Raw genomic sequence first — 22,454 nt, forward strand, 5'->3', positions numbered from 1 at the left:
TGTTTCATAATCATTTTTATTTGTTCCATATTGGACATAACAAAAAAAATAGTACTCAGTATAGTGTAGTTGAAAATATTTTGGTTTAGCATACAAAAGTTGGGATTTATGTCAAAAAAAAAAAAAAAAAAAAAAGTTGGGATAATTTGTTTCCTTAAAAAAGAAAATTCTAAATTTAACTTTAAGTTTTAACTGTGTAGATCTTGCATGTGTAACAGTCAGACATGAGTTCACACTTTTCAAGGAGCAAGTAAAACACCAAAATCAGTGTCAATTAACAAATTTGTACAGTTGGGGAGATTGATATGCAATTATTTGCCTAAATTATTTGGTCCTACCATTTCAACAATTCTTCTTCAAATAGCACGGAGTAATACTTTGTTTTTGACATAGAAAATTACACTAATTTTAAAATAAACAATCATTTTAGTTTACTTAAGGTCGTATAATTAGGTTTCAAAGAAAAAAAAAGGGTCATATAATTATATAAAAAAATTACTAAATTCTTGAATAATGTTATCTATTCCATTGTAGTACATTAGTAATTGACTATAAGTCATTAACAATAGAGTAGCAAACTAGCAAATATTGGTAATAACTTGGAAAGAAAAACAAAAATCAATAAATCATTGAAGAGTTCGTTTTTATTTTACTATTATACCATCAATTCATTGAAAAGTTTAACTAATACATTAAATGAAAGAAAAAAGAGCTCTTATAAGAAGCATTAATGGAAATATTTTGCAATGACATTGCAATGTGCTTTAAGATTTGAACCATCTAATAGACTAATACCAAATAACCAATATACTCCATTGTACATGTAGATAGATTTAACCGTAAAACACCAAGCTTTAGAGTTTTAAATCTCTAACCCGACATGACAACACAACGAACTTTGAATTTGGCACCAACACAAATCGATCAACCCGTACAAGTACAAGCTAATTTGATCCTCTAGTCATGTTATGCAATCATCCTGCATTGTACTCGTATACAATATAACAATCCAAACTCGAGCTAAAACCAAACATCAACACGACCCAAACACCCATAAATCGATCCAAAATCGAGTTATAATCATTCATTTAGTGCTAAGAATCATCTTTCTTAGCACCATTACTATCTCTATCATCCAACAACTTCTTAACACTCTCTTCATCATCATTAATCTTAGCATAATCCACAACATTATCTTTCTTTTGATGAGCTTGACCCTCAGAAGCCTTCAAACTCTGAAATTTAACTCGATTATAATAAACAACACCCAAAAACGCCAACAAATAACCCAACAAATTAATCGGAGTAACTGTATCTTTAATCACAGACCACGAAAACGCAATCAACAACCAATCCTTAACAACACCAGCAACATTCATAGTCAATGCCGAAGTCTTCCCAACTAGAAGAAAAACAGCCAAGTTCAACCCAAATGCAATCAAAGAATTTGAGCCGAAGATCACAAAATCGAACTCAAATCCTTTAGTTTGCGCCCTTAAAACCGGGTATTCGACGAATAGCCAAGGAATAGTCAGGAAAATCAAGCAACAAGGTGCAATATAATATAAACTAGTAATTGGGTTTAGTTGAATACCCTTTGAAGTTAACAAGATTTGGATCAAAACCAATCTTGTTGCCTCAAAAATCAACGCACCCAATTGCAGAATCACTCCATAAACATCGAATTTCGCCTCGCCATAGGCGGCAATCCCAACCCCAATTGAAATTGATATCATGTTAGCCATTGTGTTCGTCTTGAAGCTATCTTTCTTCAAGATAACTCCAATCGAGTACACGATTACAGGCATCAAAGCCTTCAGCATTTGGATAAATGAAACTGAGAGGTAAATGTAGGCTGAATTTGATAGCCAAAGAGACAGAGCAAAGAGTACTCCAATTGGTACAATTGATGAAATATACATTGATTTCGTCATTTGAAGTGGAGATTCAACAACATGAAACACACGAACAAGAAGGAATGATAAGATTGAAGAGAATGACATGTGAATCATTGTTAGTGTAATTGGGTATGGCCAATTGTAGAGCTTTTTGTCTAAGATGTATTTGTTGTAGATTATTACACTAAATGAAAAAAACAACCATATTGATATGTATGTGTAAGTTAAGATGATTTTCTTGATGATTCCTTCACTTAATGAAGGTGTTGAAGCTACCATTTTAGAACTCATTGTTTTTTTGTACTAATTTTTGAGGGATTTTAGAAGATGGGTTTTTGTGGGTTTTTTGAGATTTATATGAGTGAATTAAGAAAATTTAGGAACTAAATGAGATTTTTGGAGGGATTTATGAGGTGGGTTTTTTGAGATTTATATGAGTGAAATGAGAAAACTTTGGAACTACTTATGATTTTTAGAGGGATTTAGAAGGTGGGTTTTGTGAAATGTATGATTTTGGAGTGAAATGAGGAAGAAATAAATGGAAATATTATGAATTTAGGAACTTTTTTTAGATTTTTGAGGGATTTAGAAGGTGGGTATTTGGGGTTTTTGAGATTTCTATAATTATTGAGTGAAGTGAGATAGAAAAAAAAAATGGGAAAAAGTTGAATGGGGATTTAAGAGGTGAAAGAGGTGGGTGTCAAATTGATAGAAGGACAGGTAGGAAAGAGAGAAAGGAGAAAGAAAATGAAAGGGAAAGAAGGGTGAAGAAGAGTAGAGTAAGAATAGTCGGTGGTTAAGTTTCTTCAATTTCGAGAGGGAAAGAATAATATATAGACATTAGACATTAAGGTTTGTCTATTCCATTAATGGAGAGATTTCTATTTTTATAGTTTTGTGCTGATTTTAGGGTTTATCGTTGATTTGTTTGGGGTGAGATCTAGATCTAGTAGAAAGTTGCTCGCATGAATACTATCGTTATCAAAGAATGGCCAACTTTTATTTTTAAGTTGTTGTAAAGAGATTTTTTTTATGTATGTTACTATATTATTAAGTATGGTGCCACATACTAATACTAGATTTATCTACTCGTATAATAAAACTCTCAACGCATGTCAGAAGACACAAACGTAAGGATAAAAAATATATAAAAATATTTCATCCTAAAAAAAACACCTATTTTTGGCAATTAAGGATAGCGTCTTAGCTTGCCTCGTGGCCCAAGCAAGAAAGGCAAGACAACATAAGTCAAGATAAAGCAATATTGGCAAGATAAGGCTAGGGAAGACATCTTAAGACATATTAACAAAGAGTGGCCCAAGGCAAAAATGAGATGCCCAAATGCATGATTGAGATGGTTTCGCACACTAAATGCGCCTACTTAAGCTCTTTGGAAAGTTCGGGAAGCATCTCAATGCAAAATCTTTTCAACTCAAATATATGTTTTATGGATGCCAAATTTAAAGTCTATAATACACAAAATGAGGTGTTTTTGAAGATTTCGAGATAGGTGTTGTAAACTCATGGGATGATGATATATATGCTTAGTGTTTCAACCACCAAATTAAATGACCTCTTGAGGAGACATGAAGTCTATATGAAGCACCATGACCTCTTTCTTTCATGGGTTTGAAAACGTCGAAAGTTATCAAAAATTAAAGGCTATAATCCATGCTTTCGGACCAATTTCGGGGAATTTTCCCAAAATTGAAGTGAATGTGTGTATCGTCCCATGGGGTGATCTCAAGCCTATCAATAGGTGATTAATCTCCTGAGAATGAGTTTAGCTCAATTATTTGACTATTTTGTAGTGAAGAATTGTACGAGATTGTTTCAATCACCAATTTAACATCTCGGGATCCTTTTATAAATAGTGTCGAGAATTCATCTTTGGATAATCAAATCAAATCTCATCCATTTGTTACTTACCCTATTAAGCCATTATGTTGTTTGTATTACTGTAATTACACGAGTTGTTTATATTATACTTCGTACGATATTGCCATATTGGTGTTTGTTTACTCAAGTAAGACATAGTGACATACTCAAAGTTGCCCTTATATGCAATTAGGCCGTAACCCGAAAACGACCCAATCAAAATCGAGCCAGACCGGTGAATCGACCCAACCCAATACAAAAAAACTCAACTCAAATCATGGTCTGTTATGTTAGGTCGTTAAGACTTAAGCTTAGGACAGATAAGATGTGGGGCATAATTAAGCTAAAAGCTTAGATAAACAATAATTATCCATTTCTAGATTATACTAAGTATTATTAGTACTTCAAATCCTTCACGTTTATGGTTTATCCAAAATTCACAAACAGAAGACGTGGGAAGAGAGAGAAAATTAAAATGTGAAAGTCTAACTGGCTAATACAAGAGGGGGGGTGAATTGTATTTGAGGTGAAATCTAAAAACTTTTGCGGAATTTAACTAAATGAAATAATGACGAGAGAAGATATAGGCTTTTCTAAATTTCCACTATGTAATCAAACTCTTTACAAGTGAAGATTCAAACCCGTTAACAAGTTCCACAAATTAGGAACTTGTTCCCAACTCTCACAGAAGACTTCAGCAGCGAAGCTTCCTTGACCTCACTTTACAAACTCACAATCCCAACCCCAAAGTACTTGAATACAATCTGTGATTACAAATACCTATTGCACTCAAGAATATATGAAGGAAAATAACTCTCTTTATGTTATTAGATGACTACTGGAATTTTTATGCTCAAGAGTTGTGTTTTGCTGAGATAGTTTGCATGAGTATTTATAGAGAAGGCTTAGTCATTAACCTCCACTATAATCACGTCCACATGTCAACACCCCACTAACAACTTGTGGAGTTATCTTGACAGATGGTGATCATGAAGGAGGTTTCCTAGCCTTATCTCACTAATCCACTATCTCAACAACTTGATAAACATTAGCCGTATAATCAGAGATTTTCACAAGGAAAACTGCTTGCTAACTTTATCAAAAGTTTGTTTTAAAAAGATTTTATTTTAAAAAGGATTTTATTTGAAAAGATAATTTAATTATTTATATTAAAACAACTAGATAATTATCTTCGATAATTATCTTTATTCAAAATTAGATGACTAGATAAAACTTTTATAAATTATCTTTTTCCTTAAGAAATTATCTTTTAAAACTAACTTTTATTCCAGTAGTCTTTTTAATAACATAAGTCATTGAGTTCCTTTCCGACTTTATATTATTGAGTGCTCACAATTAAAACTAGAACGTGAGATTTGCACGAGGCTTTTTAGAGAATGCTACTCCGCATCCAAGTTCCTACTCCGGAACGAACTTTGCTTGAACCCTTTATTCACCAAAGACTCAAAACATTCATTAGTCGAGTTTGTCAATTTGTCCATCAAAACCAAAAGGCTCAACAAATTCCCCCTTTTTGATGATGACAAACATTGACAAACTTAGGTAAATAAAATCATCCAGGCATGCAACAAAAATTTAAAGCAAGACATGAAAACAACAGAGTAATTAAAGAACTTAGAAAAATATTAAAAAGTATTTATTTTAAAAAGACTGAACAAAAGAAAAAATTAACAAAGACTTTAAAAACTTAGATTACTAGGACTTAGGACTTTATTGAGTTAACGGAACTTAGAAAAAGTTTGTACCTTCGATGTGTGAGTTCCTTGGTAAACACCTTAGCCGCCATGAAGTTTGTCTTTTCCCCCTTTTGGCATTATCAAAAGATTGAAAAAAACATTTTGCTATACTCCCACTAGACTACGTAGGGAATAGTGAGCTCAAATAATGCAAGGCAAAAATAAGTTAGGTACTAAATCATCAGCAAACACACACAATCATATGAAAAATACGAGCCAAGTTCCCATAGACGAAAATTAAAAGCAGGAAAGAGTAACAAAAGTTAAGAGTTACAAACTGAAATCCGAATGAAACAAGCAAAATAAATGAAAAGTAACAAGTTCGAAATTGCAATTATGGGGAATAGGTAGGTTCATCAGCTGGGGTTATGGGGTCATTAGAAGCTTCTTCCACTTCTTCAAAAGCCACCCTGTTAATCGTCTCCAATATCTCCTGAGTGTTGTGCAGTATGTTCTTCTCAGCAGCATCAACTTTGTTCTCCATCCCAGTAAAACTGGTTGCCTGAGCATCTGCCACAACCTGCACTTGGCGTTGAAGAGAAGCCAGATGCTTTTCCATGTCCTCCAGCTTTGTGCACACCATCTTTATCAGCTACTCCATTTCTGCTTTCACCTGTTGAATATCAAAAACAGAAGCATTTGTTCCAGAGAAGGCAGCAAAGCCTGTAGGCTGTGATGTAGGAAAAGCTGGGGAGGGAGAGGGAGAAGTCAGTTTTGGAGGTGAAACAGGAGTGGAAGAGGGTTGAGCTTGTATTGGGGGGGAGTCATGAACAGGAGATGGCTCGGAAGCAAAAGGAACTTGTGTAGGGGTGAAATCAGGGTCTGAGTGATCAGAAGAACTAATGTCTTCAATAATCACAGGATTTAGAGTAGAAGTAGCAGGTTTGACAATTTTCCTCTTACTCCTCCTTAGTCCCCCTGTATAAGGGAGGTCAAGACTCTCACTTTCTAAGCTAGATTCCCCCTCACTCTGAGTCTCCTCTTCTTTCTCAGAATCTGCCTCCTGTGGTTCCCCCTCAGAAATTTCTTCCTCCTCTTTGTCTTCCTCTCGTTTTTCTTTACTTTCTTCTTTTTCAGATTCACTTTCCTCCTCTTCTGACTCACTTGTATCTCCCTCTACAACCTGTGTTTTCACTTTTCCACGATTTTTCTCCTCTCCTCCTCTAGTCAAGAAAGTAATTATCCCACTCTCAAGTTTAAGGCTCAGGCGAAGCAAAGATTGCTCCGAGAGAATGTTCTCAGGTTTAATATAAGTGGGTGACTCACTTTCAACATCAATCCCAAAAGACTTAAACAACACAGTGAGGAGAGGTCCATATGGAATAGTAGTTTTAGTAGCATAGAAAACCAAATGTTCAATCATCAATTTTGGAAAGTTTAGTTTTATTTTCCGAGCAAGACAAAAGATGATGGTTGCATCTAGTAAGGATACTGTGCTTCGTTTTTGCAAACGAGGAACAATGCCTCTCCATGTGAAATTGAACAATAATTTGTGAAGAGGAGTGAGTATGTTATGATGTGAAGTCTTGCTTTTCGGGTTTCCACCTATAAATTTGATTATTCTATTCTCATCATAATGCCCAATTTGCACAATTTGTTTGTGTTTTAGGTACGAACTATAGCCAGAGGTGGGGACTTGAAACAAGTTCCCTAAATATTCAACATCAAAATGAATGTGAGTATCTTTGACTGTAGCCGTGCATACACCATTGTTGTGTTTGAAAGTATTTTTGAATTCAAACAAAAGCTTAGGGTAAATTGGATAGTGAGAACAATTTTGGAACAACTGCACCCATTCTTGATAATCAATTAAGGAGATGAATTCGGAGAACTTACTTGCCGTACACCAGTCATAATTGATGTGATAGCCGTGAGTGTAGTTCCAAGATGGAAGCTTTTGAGAGCTTCGCCTCTTTCTGTCACCTCCTTTCACGGTTGTAGCCTTTCTCTTTGTCGGAGCTTGAGGGTGAACGACGGCAAGTGGGACTGGTTCAGGGGAGCCGCCAGCAGAGGAAGGCTTCCGGGTTTTTGGTGGTTTCGGCGTTGAGTTTAGATTGGTTTTCATGGTTATGAAGGTGAGTTGAAAGGAAAGAGAAGATGAATAGTGTGAATAGGAAGGAGAGAGAGTGAGGCCGGTTTTTATGAGGGTATATGGAGAAGTTAATTTGATGTGATTGATGAGGGTGGAGTGTTAAAGGAAAAAGAGTTTAATTGGGAAGGGTGAGAAAAAGTGACGGTTTATATGGTGAGGTAGTAGAGTAGTTTTAGGGATAGTAGGAGTTTAATAGGGTGAATTAATTGCAACTTTCAAACTTATTACAATAAAAGATAAATATGTAAAAGATAAAAAAAATACGGAAAGTAAGGAGTAGTGAATATATTAGCTCCTTATTTTACGTGAAAAAAAATCTTTTTGTATTTTTGAATTGTATGAGGAATAGAAAAAATTGAACATAAAAAATAAGGAAGGAAAAAGATAAGAATAAAAAAATAAGGAAGAAAAAAAATAGATAATAACAAGAAGGAAAACAGATAAAAAAATTAAAAAGATAGATAAGTGCAAATTGATCGTAAATTATGATGATAATTTACGTGATCATAATACAGAGAATAAATAATGATGAAAAGGGAACTTGAAACAACATGGCTCAATATTTTTAACATATTAAAAGTATGTATAAGTGACTTTTCAATACTTCACAAATCTTTCCCCTGGGTAATTTCAGCTGTGTTATGCACACAAGATTGAGCATAGCATTGTTAGTTACATCCGATTTTACCTTAGGGGTTCCAAACAAAAATCACTTGAGCCGTAGCATCCCCAATTCCACACGCATCTTTTCAAACTTGTCTCTGCTTAAAGGCTTAGTTAATATATCAGCAATTTGACATTCAGTAGAAATAAAATCTAGCTTAATTAAGCCCTTTTCAACATTATCTTTCAAAAAGTGATGTCTTACATGTATATGCTTAACTTTAGAGTGTTGTACTGGATCTTTAGAGATGCAGATGGCACTTGTGTTATCACAATGAATAGGAACGCACTCTAAAATAATGCCATACTCACGCAACTGTTGTTTTATCCATAGCAATTGAGAGCAACATGCAGCAGCAGCCACATATTCTGCTTCGGCAGTGGATAGAGCAACAGTGTTTTGTTTCTTGGAACTCCAAGAAACCATGCAAGAGCCTAAGAATTGGACCATACCTGACGTGCTTTTACGATTTACTAAATCTCCTGCATAGTCAGCATCAACATATCCTCTTAGGTCAAATGAGTCACTTTTTGGATAGAACAGACACAAGTCTTCCGTTCCTTTTAAGTATCGTAGAATCCTTTTGACGGCTGTTAGATGCGATTCCTTTGGATCTGATTGAAATCTTGCACAAAGACCTACACTAAACGAAATGTCAGGTCTGCTAGCAGTTAAATATAACAAGGAACCAATCATACCTCTGTATTTTGTTTGGTCCACACGAGTTCCCTTGGGGTCTTGGTCCAACCTTGTGGTTGTTCCCATGGGAGTGTGGTTTATCTTTGTGCTTTCCATACTGTATTTTTTCAATAACTCCTTCACATATTTCTGCTGATGGATCATTATTCCTTCGTTAGTTTGCTTAATTTGGAGCCCAAGGAAGAAGTTGAGTTCCCCCATCATGCTCATCTCAAACTCACTGCTCATTAAATCGGCAAAGTACTTGCACAAGGATTCATTAGTTGCACCAAAAATAATATCATCAACATAAATTTGTACAATTAATAAATGAGTTCCTTTTGATTTTAAGAACAAAGTTTTATCAACTTTTCCTCTTTTGAAATCATTTTGTAAAAGGAATTTAGAAAGTCTTTCATACCATGCTCTTGGAGCTTGTTTTAATCCATACAGTGCTTTATCAAGCTTAAAAACATGGTTAGGAAAGTTTGGATCCTCAAATCCAGGTGGTTGTTCAACATAGACGTCTTCCTTTAAAAAACCATTTAAAAAAGCACATTTGACGTCCATTTGATAAAGTTTAAAACTTATAAATGCAGCAAATGAAATTAAAATACGGATTGCTTCTAATCTAGCTACAGGAGCAAAAGTCTCCTCAAAATCGATACCTTCCTGCTGATTGTAGCCTTTAACAACCAATCTTGCCTTGTTCCTTACAATTGTGCCATGTTCATCTAGCTTATTCCTGTATACCCATTTGAGACCAATAACCTTTTGATTCTTTGGTTTAGGTTCAAGGTGCCACACTTTGTTTCTTTCGAATTCATTTAATTCCTCTTGCATGGCAACAATCCAATCAACATCTTCCAAGGCTTCTTTGTGATTTCGAGGTTCCAGTGTTGATAGGAAGGCGTTGAATGCACAGAAGTTTCTCAGTTGGGATCTCGTCTGAGTTCCCTTGCTTAGGTCACTTATAATTTTATCCAGGGGGTGTGACCTTTGATGTTTCCATGGCTTTGGATGGAATGATTGAGCTGGTATAAAAGTGTTATTTTGAGTTTCTCTTTCTTCCATTTCTTCATGGTGTTCTTCTTCTGCATTTGCTTCGCCTTCTGTGTTTTCTATTTCTTCTGTATTTTGAACAGAGGCTTCAGTATTATTTGGAACTTCAGTAGGTTCCTTATCAGTATTTTCAGTAATTCGAACAGGCTGCTTTCTGGGAATTAATTCTTCATCTTGGTCTGTTGAACGAGTGAGACCAATTTCAAAATCTCCATCTTCATATTCCTGTATACAATCATAATTATTAGTTTCATCAAAAATCACATGTATACTTTCTTCTACACACATAGTCCTCTTATTGTAAACTCTATAAGCTTTACTATTAGATGCATATCCTAAAAAGACTGCTTCATCACTCCTTTCATCAAATTTTCCAAGATTTCTTTTATCATTATTGTGAACAAAGCATTTGCATCCAAAGGCTCTTAAATGAGCAATATTAGGTTTTCTCCCTTTTAACAGTTCATAAGGTGTCTTGTCCAACATTGGTCTGAGCATGGCTCGGTTGATGATATAGCATGCTGTGTTGACGGCTTCTGCCCAAAAATTCCTTGGAAGCCCACTTGCTATTAGCATTGTTATTGCCATGTCTTCCAATGTTCGGTTCTTCCTCTCAACCACACCATTTTGTTGTGGTGTTCTTGGCGCTGAGAAATTGTGACTTATTCCCTGTTCTCTGCAAAATTCATCAAACTTGGAATTTTCGAATTCCGTACCATGGTCAGTTCTCATATGAATAAGTTGATTACCTATTTTTGTGTCTTTTTCAAGAAAGTCATAAACATATCAAAAGTTTCATCTTTACTATGTAAGAATATGACCCATGTAAATCTAGAATAATCATCCACAAGAACTAAGACATATCTTTTTCCACTTCTACTTTGAATTCTAACGAGGCCACACAAATCCATATGAATGAGTTCCAATGGTTTTGTGGTGCTTACCATTTTCTTTGATCTAAACGATGATCGAACATGCTTTCCTTTGATGCAGGCTTCACAAATTTTGTCATTTAGGAACTTGATAGAAGGTAGTCCGATTTCCAAGTCCTTTGACCTTAATTTGTCAAGCAATGAAAGACTAGTATGTCCAAAACGTTTATGCCATAGAAGTGGATCATCCTCAATAACACTTAAACAAGATAGATTGTATTTTGGAACTTTGTTAAGGTCCACGGTATACGTGTTCCCTTTACGAGTTCCTTCCAAAACGATTTTTCCAGTGTTATTGTTGATGATTTTGCATTTTTCAGAAGAAAAGCTTACAAAGTTTCCTTTATCACAAAACTGAGAAATACTGAGTAGATTATGCTTCAAACCCTCGACTAAAAATACATTGTCAATTGCATGGGAACTTGACCTTCCTACTTTGCCAACAGCAACAATGTTGCCTTTCATATTGTCTCCAAAGGTCACTGTTCCCCCTGTATAGGCCGTCAGTGAGAGAAATCTGGATTCATCTCCTGTCATATGCTTAGAACAACCGCTATCGAGGTACCACTGGTTGCTCCCCCTCACTGCGACCTGCAAAAGAAATTAAGGGTTAGTAGCAGGAACCCTTTCATTCATGGGTTCCTGTGTTGACACATTTGAATCAGATTTCTTCTACCAAACATAGTTCACATTCTTATTGTACAGATTTGCTTTCTTAGTACATTCTTCACCGCGATGTTCCTTTTTACCACAAAAAGAACAAACGGTCTCACTAGGTAAGTTCACATATTTCTTTTTCTTTCCAGTGGACTTCTTCTTATGAACATAGCCTAGACCTTCTGTTCTTTTTGTCTGAGCTTCCTTTACCCACTTGGGAACACCCGTGCTTGCTGTATTTTTACTTTTTCTTGCAATTTCTAGGTCCTTTTCTAGTTTCTCATTTTTATCATTGGTTTCCTTTATCTCTTTCTTAACATGCTCTAGTTCATTATTAAACAAGATTAAAGGAATTTCAGTAGACCTGCAAGAATCAATGTTAGTACACAACATTTTATATTGAGTTAATTCAATATTCAGCATGATATTCTCACTCTTGACTCTTTCAAGGGATTCTTTTAACATAATATTTTTATCTAACAATTCAAAGAATCTGCCTTGAACATCATTTCTTAAGCTATTCAGATACTTAACATGATCTCTACAAATTCCAGTTGCCTTTTCGGCTTGCATTAGTTTTGCACATAATTCTTTATATTCATCTAAGGTTTCTAACAATAAAGAGATTAACTTATCCTTTGAGAGAGATTTCAAATAACTAGGTTGAATGACTACCTCATCATCATGCTTTGCCATTAGACAGAGATTGGCTACTTCATCGTCTGTGTGTTCCTGTTCCTCTTCTTCGGAACTTGATTCTCCCCACGTGGAAATCATTGCTTTCCTGAAATTTGTTTTAGAAAAGTTAGGCTTGGAGTTTCTGTTTTGATCAGCTTCTTTTCCCTTGCCTTTCTCAGATTCCCATAATGGACACTCTTTGATGAAGTGGTTGGTGCTTCCACATTTGTGACAAGAAGACTTGGCTTTGGATTCCTGATTTCTTTTACTGTATCCTTTCTTTTTGTCTAAAAACTTGTTGTTACGGTAGAATTTTTTCAGCCTTCTCACCAACATTGCAGCTTCTTCTTCATCAATGTCAGACTTCTCTTCGGATTCTTCATTAGCTCTTAGTGCTAGCCCTTGACTTTTGACAGTCTCCTGAGTCCGATTGTTCGACTGGATCTCGTGGGTAATGAGGGAACCCGCAAGCTGTTCCAGATTGAACTTGGTGAAGTCTTTTGATTCCTGCACAGCTGCAACCTTTGCTCTCCATCTGTCATTGTCTGGAAGACTTCTTAAGACCTTTCTGACCTGCTCATCTATAGGAATTATCTTACCAAGACACGTTAGTTCGTTAATAATACTTTTAAATCGAGTAAACATGTCTTTAATGGATTCTTTGTTTCCCATTTCAAAGCGCTCATACTGAGATAAAAGAATGTCTATTTTGGAACGTTTAACATCTGACGTTCCTTCATGTGTAACTTCCAGAAGATCCCAAATTTCCTTTGCGGACTTGCACCCTTTGACACGAGTATGTTCATCGGGTCCAAGTCCCCAAATTAAAAACTTTTTGGCAGTAGCATTCATTTCTAGTTTTTCGAAATCAGTTTTTTCATATTCATCCATAGGTTTAGGGATTACCTCATTGTTAGCATTTGTTTTTGTAATTTCGTAATCTCCTACTTGTATAATCCGCCATACCTGATAGTTCTCTGCTTGGATAAAGATTTCCATCTTATCCTTCCAATAAGGATAATATTTGCCGTTGAAGTATGGAGGCCTTTGAATGGATGTACTCCCGAATTCCTTTTCCTCTGTGTAAGCCATTTTCCCAGGAACTTACTCAACAGGGTTGCCTGCGTACTCTGAGTTCCCGCTCTGATACCAACTGAAAGTCTAACTGGCTAATACAAGAGGGGGGGGGGTTGAATTGTATTTGAGGTGAAATCTAAAAACTTTTGCGGAATTTAACTAAATGAAATAATGACGAGAGAAGATATAGGCTTTTCTAAATTTCCACTATGTAATCAAACTCTTTACAAGTGAAGATTCAAACCCGTTAACAAGTTCCACAAATTAGGAACTTGTTCCCAACTCTCACAGAAGACTTCAGCAGCGAAGCTTCCTTGACCTCACTTTACAAACTCACAATCCCAACCCCAAAGTACTTGAATACAATCTGTGATTACAAATACCTATTGCACTCAAGAATATATGAAGGAAAATAACTCTCTTTATGTTATTAGATGACTACTGGAATTTTTATGCTCAAGAGTTGTGTTTTGCTGAGATAGTTTGCATGAGTATTTATAGAGAAGGCTTAGTCATTAACCTCCACTATAATCACGTCCACATGTCAACACCCCACTAACAACTTGTGGAGTTATCTTGACAGATGGTGATCATGAAGGAGGTTTCCTAGCCTTATCTCACTAATCCACTATCTCAACAACTTGATAAACATTAGCCGTATAATCAGAGATTTTCACAAGGAAAACTGCTTGCTAACTTTATCAAAAGTTTGTTTTAAAAAGATTTTATTTTAAAAAGGATTTTATTTGAAAAGATAATTTAATTATTTATATTAAAACAACTAGATAATTATCTTCGATAATTATCTTTATTCAAAATTAGATGACTAGATAAAACTTTTATAAATTATCTTTTTCCTTAAGAAATTATCTTTTAAAACTAACTTTTATTCCAGTAGTCTTTTTAATAACATAAGTCATTGAGTTCCTTTCCGACTTTATATTATTGAGTGCTCACAATTAAAACTAGAACGTGAGATTTGCACGAGGCTTTTTAGAAAATGCTACTCCGCATCCAAGTTCCTACTCCGGAACGAACTTTGCTTGAACCCTTTATTCACCAAAGACTCAAAACATTCATTAGTCGAGTTTGTCAATTTGTCCATCAAAACCAAAAGGCTCAACAGAGAAAATTAAAATGGAACACAAAATCTTCACCAGTAGACCTCCTTCTAAATTAATCATCTTGTTTTTATTTCTATTTTGTTCATCAATTTCTTTCACAAAAGCTATTAAACCTCCCCCTCTTCTCGACAATTTCAATTCCAATAAATTGTATTTTAATTCAAGATTTTATAGTTTGTATGATACTTCTAAGTATGGCCAATTTCAGCTCTTTAATGGCTTGGCTCGAACTCCTCAAATGGGGTATTTTTTTAAACCCCTTTTCTTGATTTTATTTTGTTATTCTGTTATTAATTTGATATTCTAAGTACCCAACTACCCAATTGTTGAATGGTTGGTTATATGTTCTATTGAGAGCATGATACACGTCATGTTCTCGAGTGTATGATCTAATAGCCCGTGTTATATTTTTGAAAATTAAAGCCTTTTTTAATTTGTGTTGTTAAGTTTGCGTGGTTCATTATGATTGTATGCAATCAGGAGTTCTGAAAGTTATCTGGGTGTGAATCATTTTGGTCAAAGTGCTAATTTTGGGGTTTGGATGATTAAAATGCAAGCTTGATATTGATAATTTATATTCTAAGTTGATTTATTTAGGATTAATTATATGATTTTATGTGATTATGGACAGGTGGAATAGTTGGAACTATTTTGCTTGTAATATAAATGAGACAGTCATCAAGGAAACAGGTATAAATTGTTTGAACTTGTAATTTGTTTCTGTGTTTGTCAAATGCTGTTTATTAAACTGTTCTCCCTTTAATTTATGGGTATATTGGAATTCTTAGGTCCTTATTATATGCTGATTTTTGGCAGTTGACCAATAATCTTCAAACTGATCATAATATTTTCAATATAATTTTGGAACCCCTTGATTAGAATTAATAATCTTCCAACTAGCTTAGGTGATTGAAGTCTTGGGGGTGGTACTCAAGGCGGGATTTAATCATGTCAACGTCAGTGCCCTTGGTTGCTGAGTTGCTCCCTATGCATAGCACAATTGAAGGAAAAAAATGGAACTTGTTACTCTCTGATCAAATGGAGTCATATAACTGTGAAAGTATTTAGATGTTTTGGGTGCCTTGGCTTTATTTCTGAAATTTTTGATGCGAAGAGTAGCTCCCCTAGTACAAAGTAGAGGTACAACTTTATTCAGTAAGAAAAGGACTGTATTCTAGCCTGCAATCTCTACTTTTTCGATCCTTACTAAGTGTGACTAGCTCGAATTACTGAGACATGAGAAACTAGTTGTTTAAGCATTTAGGGGTTGGTGCTGTGATGGTATGTTGAGTTTGAACTCTGAACTGCATCTCTTTCTTAATTAGAGGACTTAATTTTTGATTTTTATATACTACGTACTTAGAATACCTAGTTCATTATGTCTTGTGAACTTTCTTTTGAAGTATTCGATACTATTTCTTGATTTCCTGGTTGATGATGGTCAGCCTTACCTTACATAGTTACATCATGTATATATAATTATAAATTTATTGAGGCTTAACTGCATACTAACATGGTATTTGCCTTTTCCCTTTGACAGCTGATGCACTAGTTTCAACTGGATTGGCTGATTTAGGTTATGTTTTTGTAAATATAGGTGAGCATACACTCCTTTCTGTCACTATAGATTATATGTAATGACTATGCAACTATGATTTGATTTATTTCACTCTGATTTCACATAGCCGCATTATCTTTGTCTTCAATTCATTTCTTTTTCAGTTACTAATTTAACTCTTTGGTGGCAGATGATTGCTGGTCCAGATTAACACGAAATTTAGAGGTTCACAATTCACAGCTCTTTATTTTCTTGACTTTGAATTTCTTGTACAACTATAGATCTTTGAAATGTCTTAAATATGTCATTGTTCTCTTATTTGTTATTAACTTATTATTGATATCTGCAGGATCAGTTAGTACCTGACCCAAAGACTTTCCCCTCTGGAATTAAAGCTCTTGCAGATTATGTTCACGACAAAGGCCTCAAGCTTGGTATCTATTCTGATGCTGGGTATGATACTATGATTTATTTATATGTAACCTTGAGTATGTGTTAAAGAGTCACTTAATCCAATGCTTTATCATTATGGGTTCATCCATGTTTTTTCTTCATATTTTATAGGGCTTTTACATGTCAAGTCCGGCCAGGATCAATCTTCCACGAAAAGGATGATGCCCAGATTTTTGCTTCTTGGGTCAGTATCTACTATCTAGTCATGCCTAAACTCAATATACACTTTGACAACCATTTCCTATTGGCTAGTGCACTTTCACAGATTTTTCAAGAGTAGTTTATATTGTTATACTTTTTCGTTTGGATTGATCCAATCCCTGAGGAGCAAAATAGGATAGAAACAGTGGAGACCTGGCAATAAAAACTTGAGGAAAAAGTTTCCAAGTAATATATGTCTTTTTTACTAAAATCACTTTTTGAATAAAGAACTACTCTCACCAACACCCTCTTGAAGTCCCTAACATAAGAAAACAATAACTACCAAATTCCTATTTTGGTGAAGTCCTGTAATTGTAACCAACAGAATACTGCTACGTATTAACAAGAATTGATGTCTTACAGCTTTAAGTAGCTTGTAAACCTTAACATTGTTGAACAAGTGAAAAACTAAATTTATAAGCTCCAACCATGTTATTTGGCATTTTTGCACAACTTTTGGTCACTTGCCGTAGCATTGGCTATTAAGAAAAAGGGTGGAATTTCGAAAGTGAACTAATCTCTGCTACATCCTTCTACCTGCTCTGACTGTACTGTAATACCACATCAAATTTGGTTATTTTTCCTTATTGTAATAGTTCGTATAAGCTTAGTGAATCTAAATATAAGTGCTCCTTGAATGTACAATATAGTATTTGTAACTATTTAATTTATCTTTGATTTGATGTGTGTGTTTGTGACTTTGTGAGAATACTTATGTTCAATTAGTCTTATTGTGTGTATCTCCTTGTTTGGATGCTACATACAGGGTGTTGATTATTTGAAATATGACAACTGCTTCAATTTGGGTATCCCGCCAAAAAAGAGGTCAATAATAATCAAATCAAATTATGAGTTTTTTTTTTTTCCCCTAAATCTCTATTAAGCACCTTAATCAAAACATGTGATTTTGTGGATTGCAGATATCCTCCCATGCATGATGCACTTAATGCAACCGAGCGTCCAATTTTCTATTCACTTTGTGAATGGTAATTTAAGTTTCTTCACAGACTTATGTTGAATATAAGGTAAATGGTAGAATTTACATCTTTGGAAAATCCCACGGTCTCATTTTGATTTTACACAGGGGTGTTGATGACCCTGCTTTGTGGGCTGGGGAGGTAGGGAATAGCTGGAGAACAACTGATGACATAAATGATTCATGGGCAAGGTTAGCACTCCGTACCACATTCTCTTCATAATAACCATTAATCGTGGTCATGTCAGATTGTGCACTTTTCATTCTTATATACCAGATTACAGCACTGACCATTATTCTATCATCTCAATGATTTAAACTTGACATGATTGGCCTGAAACAAATGAAGTGACAAACCAGTTATTTCAATCCTCAGAACCATATTTGTATAAAATCTTGACTTTCATAAAGAAATTTGCACATACAAATATACAATATCTCTAAATAAGTATGCTTTGGGAAGAACTCGAGTTCCTTGTTTCAATCTTTAGAAGTGTCCCTTAACCTGACAAGCCTTTTCTCCTAAATTGTGAAGCATGACTACTATTGCCGATCTGAATGACAAGTGGGCATCCTATGCTGGCCCTGGTGGATGGAATGGTAAGGGTTAAGATTGCAGACTGAAATTCTTATTCAGGTAGAATAGCCACTTACTTTTTATTTTCATTCTGACCAGATCCAGATATGTTGGAGGTGGGCAATGGTGGGATGACTTACAATGAATATCGTGCACATTTTAGCATCTGGGCTTTGATGAAGGTGATGTGTAACTTAACCATTCTTGCTTATCTTCCTTAATTTTTTTTTACATAAACTTCATCGTGAACATTATCCAATACCTCTTAAGAGACTCCCATCATGCAGCCTTGCCTCTGTGATGAGAAAGACATTTTCTTAATGACCCTTGACCTGAAATGAAATGACTTTCTACGACTACACAACAATCAAGAAGCATAAGCAGTTTAATGGGTCATTTCCATAGCATGATCATGAATCTTTCAGCTATTAGACGCACCATATTTTTAATTTTTAAATCATCCCCAGTCACTTGTACAGTTGATTTACTGGAATACTGGTACACCTAATTAAATACTGGTAATACTCTTGGCCTTATAATGAAATGACTGTCTACTAATACACAACAATCAAGAGGAGGTTATTTTTAAATCATTCTTTTTTTTTGGCACTCCATTGTTATTCACTGTATTGATTTTCCATGGTGCACCAGTGACCTCCACTAGACTCGTTATAGGCACGACTAGGGCAGGTAAATGAAAGTGTCCTGATTGAAACTCTTACCAAATTTGACAGTCCTGAAAATTTTGTGGGAATTGATTGATCATTCTTGATAAGTTCAGACTTCTTACACCTCTAGCTCTATGATTGATTAATTCTCCATGTTATTTTTTTTTCTGACAATCGAGTGATTTGACAGTGTTCTAATGTGTATGATTAGCACTTTCAATTTCTTGTGAATTGATCTACTCAACAACAGAAGATGTTTACCTCTCCGATTTAATGTTTGATCAAATTATAAATTTATCTGCTTTCCAAATTATTTTTTGCCACAGCTGGAGGTACTATTAATGTTAAGTTGCTTCTTATATGTATATGCATATTGAATTCATTAACTTGCATTCTCAGGCTCCTCTATTGATTGGCTGTGATATAAGAAACATGACTGCTGAGACACTAAAAATACTTAGCAACACAGAAGTGATTGGCGTAAACCAAGGTATTCCATAAATATACAATCTAGATCTTCTAATTGCATTAGAGGAGATACATTGTAGGCCTGAAGGGAGATGGAGACAAATTACTAGGTACTTCAGCTTATTTTTACTTGAAATTCCTGATGCCATCATTTGTTTGATATGCTAAGAATATAAATCTTTTGTCTTCGTAGATCCTCTTGGTGTCCAGGGAAGAAAGGTTCATGCCTCTGGAAAAGATGGTTGTCAACAGGTAATCCTTTATCATATGAACCCTATTTCCTGTCTTTGATAGACCTTTGTTTTTGCTAGTGACGTATCACAGTCGCCTTGTTTGACTGTCTCTGGGGGGGGGGGGGGTGGGGGTTGGACTGTTGTTTAATATGCAGTATATTGGCATTCCAGGTTTGGGCAGGTCCTCTGTCTGGAAATAGGCTAGCTGTTGCTCTTTGGAATAGATGTTCAAGTGCTGCTTTGATTACTGCTGAATGGAATGTACTAGGACTTCAATCGTCAATCAGCGTCTCCATTAGAGACTTGTGGAAGGTAATTGAACATCTTCTTTCTTTTTACTCTATTTGCCAATATGCAACAATTCTAAGATGAAATTTTTGGTATCTAGTGTCTTGCTTTTGTCGGCTTACATTCAAACATTCATTGTGTCCAAATTTTCCACACTATAATCCATTCAATAGGAAAAAAGCATGAGTAGCAAGTAAAACATAACAGAGCATGTTAATATAATGATATTAGTGTGCATTGTTGTTAATATAATGTTTTGATAGCAGATATCTTAGACTAATATAATGAATTTGTTGGTAGCAGCACAACTTAGTTGCCAGTGATGCAGTATCGTCATTTGGTGCTTCTGTAGAGTCTCATGATTGTGCAATGTACATTTTCACCCCCAAGATGTCGGAGTCGTACTCTGCCAGGTAAATTTAACATCATTTCTGTTGCAAACTTGGAGCAACTTCCATTTTTACAAGGAATAAGAGAAGTTGAGTCATTTCCGGATGATGAGTGGTTTCATTTGGATTTTGTTTTTGATGTAAATGTTAGTGAAATGTGGATTACAAAGTGCAAAGTGTATACTCAGATTTAAAGCATGTTGTAAATTTGTACCTGGACATTTCTTGCTACTTTTGTTTCTTGGAAATAAATAACGTTTGTTTTTTAGACGATTTGTTCTACCAATTCCTCAGTAAATTGAATCCTTATTGTACAGAATTTTTGTAGTTGTATATAGATATAGATCCCACAAATTGAAGCTGATATAAGGTGAGTTTTCTAAAAGAAGAAAAAAAAAAAGGTGATTATGAGTTAACACACCCCTTATTTTATCAACTAAGCTAGCCGATATTTGTTTATCACCATATCCTATTGAATATGTAATCCACTGAGCACAGTCTTGAATTCTTGTTTTTTTTTTCAAAAAAAAAGGTTATTTAATTTAGTTCTAATAAAATAAAATTAACAACCCAAAAAAGTAAAATCATGCTTCTCAATTATTTCCACTTCTCCCATTATTCACGGTGTACTAAAAAATCACCAAATCTATACTTTGACCTAAAAGAAATTTACATATACATGAATACATCTATGTAAAACTAAAACCACACCTTCTAGGTGGGAATAGAAATCACTATATTTACAAATACTAGTCGTTGGAGCACGCGCGTTGCGCGTGCCCCCCGACGGCAAGATAAGCAATATTCGTTGAGTGTTTTGCTTGCTGTGATATTCGTGGTGTTGTCAAAATATGAGTTAATAAATATATTGTTTGTTAATAGTAGTAATAAAATCGAGTATGTCTAGGAAATTGGTCAAAAAACCGCTATGTGTCGTGACCAATTGGAATGTAAATTTAAAGATAGTAGAAGCGGTTGACGCATGTGTGTATGAACATTGTGCATATAATCATATGTACCAAAAGGAACTTTCTATTTTTGTGTTGTTATAAAATGCAAGTACAGCAATAGATTGTGTAAGAATTTGAACGGCTTTAGTGCTGAAGTCATACAGTCATATATTAGAAGAATCTGTCATGGTTACATTGATTGGTCAATTCATGTCCTTATATTGCGTGGTCTGTGGCGTTTTGCTTCCTGCACTCTGTCTTTCTTCTCCTTTTTTTCCCCTTCTCTGTGAAATCACAATTCTAATTTCGTGGTGATGGGTAGCACTGACAGCACTGCAACTTCCGGCAAGGTTTTCTCACCACCAATTTGGAGGCCTAATGATCGGAAATCTAAAAAAGAAAATGTTGCAAGCTTTCGCTTGTACACCATTGAAATGAAGATAAAGATGGACCGTCATCTAGAACTGCTTGAACAAGGAAAAGGACAAGAACAAGAAAGAAAGAGGGGAAACAAGTAATAAGAAAAGACGAGGCGTTGAGAAAAATGGTTGTGGGGAATGGCCTGTTATTATTATTGATTCAGACAATAATGAAGCGGACAAAAAAGACAAGGAGGGTGTTGGTGCAGAGGGGAAAAAAGAGGACGTTGAAGAAGAAGATGATAGTGAGGAAGACGAAGAGACTGATGAAATTACTGAAAGTGATCTGAATTCTAATTCAAGAACTGAATCTCAGAAAGAAGGTGTTGCTGATTTAGATGAAGAAATGGAATCAAGTAGTGATAGCTATAAAGAGGATGATGATGACAGCAGTGGTGGAGACTCTTCTTTTGGGAACAATGAAGAAGGAAATCCAGAGACAAGTGAAGATTCTTCAATGTTTCGTATGAAGATTGTTGATTGATTTTATACTGTTCATGGTTAAGTGTGTTTTTGGGGTTTAATTGCGCTACTGCTAGGGTATGAAGTGAAGGCTTGGTAGGAATTTTTTTGGGATGTTAGTTTTTGATATCAGATTATGCTGATGTATTTTCATGATTTTCATTGTTTAGGTATCCTTGTTGAATTGTTAGATGTAGATACGTAGTTAGCTTTTGGGAAGTCCAGAATCAGTTTAATTAGTAAAGGATGTTAATAGGTTGTAATTATCTGAAATTAAGCTCTTGCTTTTCTCATAAAGAATCGTTGAATTTGATT

At 35.0% G+C, this 22,454-nt stretch overlaps 2 protein-coding genes across 3 annotated transcripts; one reads left to right on the forward strand and one right to left on the reverse strand.

Moving 5' to 3' along the window:
• Positions 1-640: 640 nt before the first annotated feature.
• On the reverse strand, positions 641-2,987 carry LOC110723175 (probable sugar phosphate/phosphate translocator At4g32390). The gene has a single exon (XM_021902500.1). The coding sequence runs from the start codon at positions 2,187-2,189 to the stop codon at positions 1,095-1,097; it is 1,095 nt and encodes a 364-aa protein (XP_021758192.1). The 5' UTR covers positions 2,190-2,987; the 3' UTR covers positions 641-1,094.
• An 11,492-nt stretch (positions 2,988-14,479) lies between these two features.
• LOC110723176 (alpha-galactosidase 3-like) lies at positions 14,480-21,800 on the forward strand. 2 transcript variants are annotated; one of them, XM_021902502.1, is made up of 16 exons: positions 14,480-14,740; positions 15,129-15,187; positions 16,038-16,094; positions 16,246-16,280; positions 16,405-16,508; positions 16,620-16,692; positions 17,476-17,534; positions 17,630-17,695; positions 17,794-17,877; positions 18,221-18,285; positions 18,362-18,444; positions 19,330-19,420; positions 19,592-19,650; positions 19,803-19,943; positions 20,223-20,332; positions 21,581-21,800. In XM_021902502.1, exons 1-16 carry the CDS (start codon positions 14,511-14,513, stop codon positions 21,774-21,776), a joined length of 1,512 nt encoding a protein of 503 aa, XP_021758194.1. In that variant the 5' UTR covers positions 14,480-14,510; the 3' UTR covers positions 21,777-21,800. The 2 variants fall into 2 exon arrangements, 1 of the variants encoding a protein (XP_021758194.1); XR_002511676.1 differs by lacking the exons at positions 20,223-20,332; positions 21,581-21,800 and having other exon boundaries at positions 19,330-19,508; positions 19,803-19,869.
• Positions 21,801-22,454: the final 654 nt, after the last annotated feature.

This window comes from Chenopodium quinoa, unplaced genomic scaffold (genome assembly GCF_001683475.1).
Source record: "Chenopodium quinoa cultivar QQ74 unplaced genomic scaffold, ASM168347v1, whole genome shotgun sequence".
In the NCBI taxonomy this organism is placed as follows: domain Eukaryota; kingdom Viridiplantae; phylum Streptophyta; class Magnoliopsida; order Caryophyllales; family Amaranthaceae; genus Chenopodium; species Chenopodium quinoa.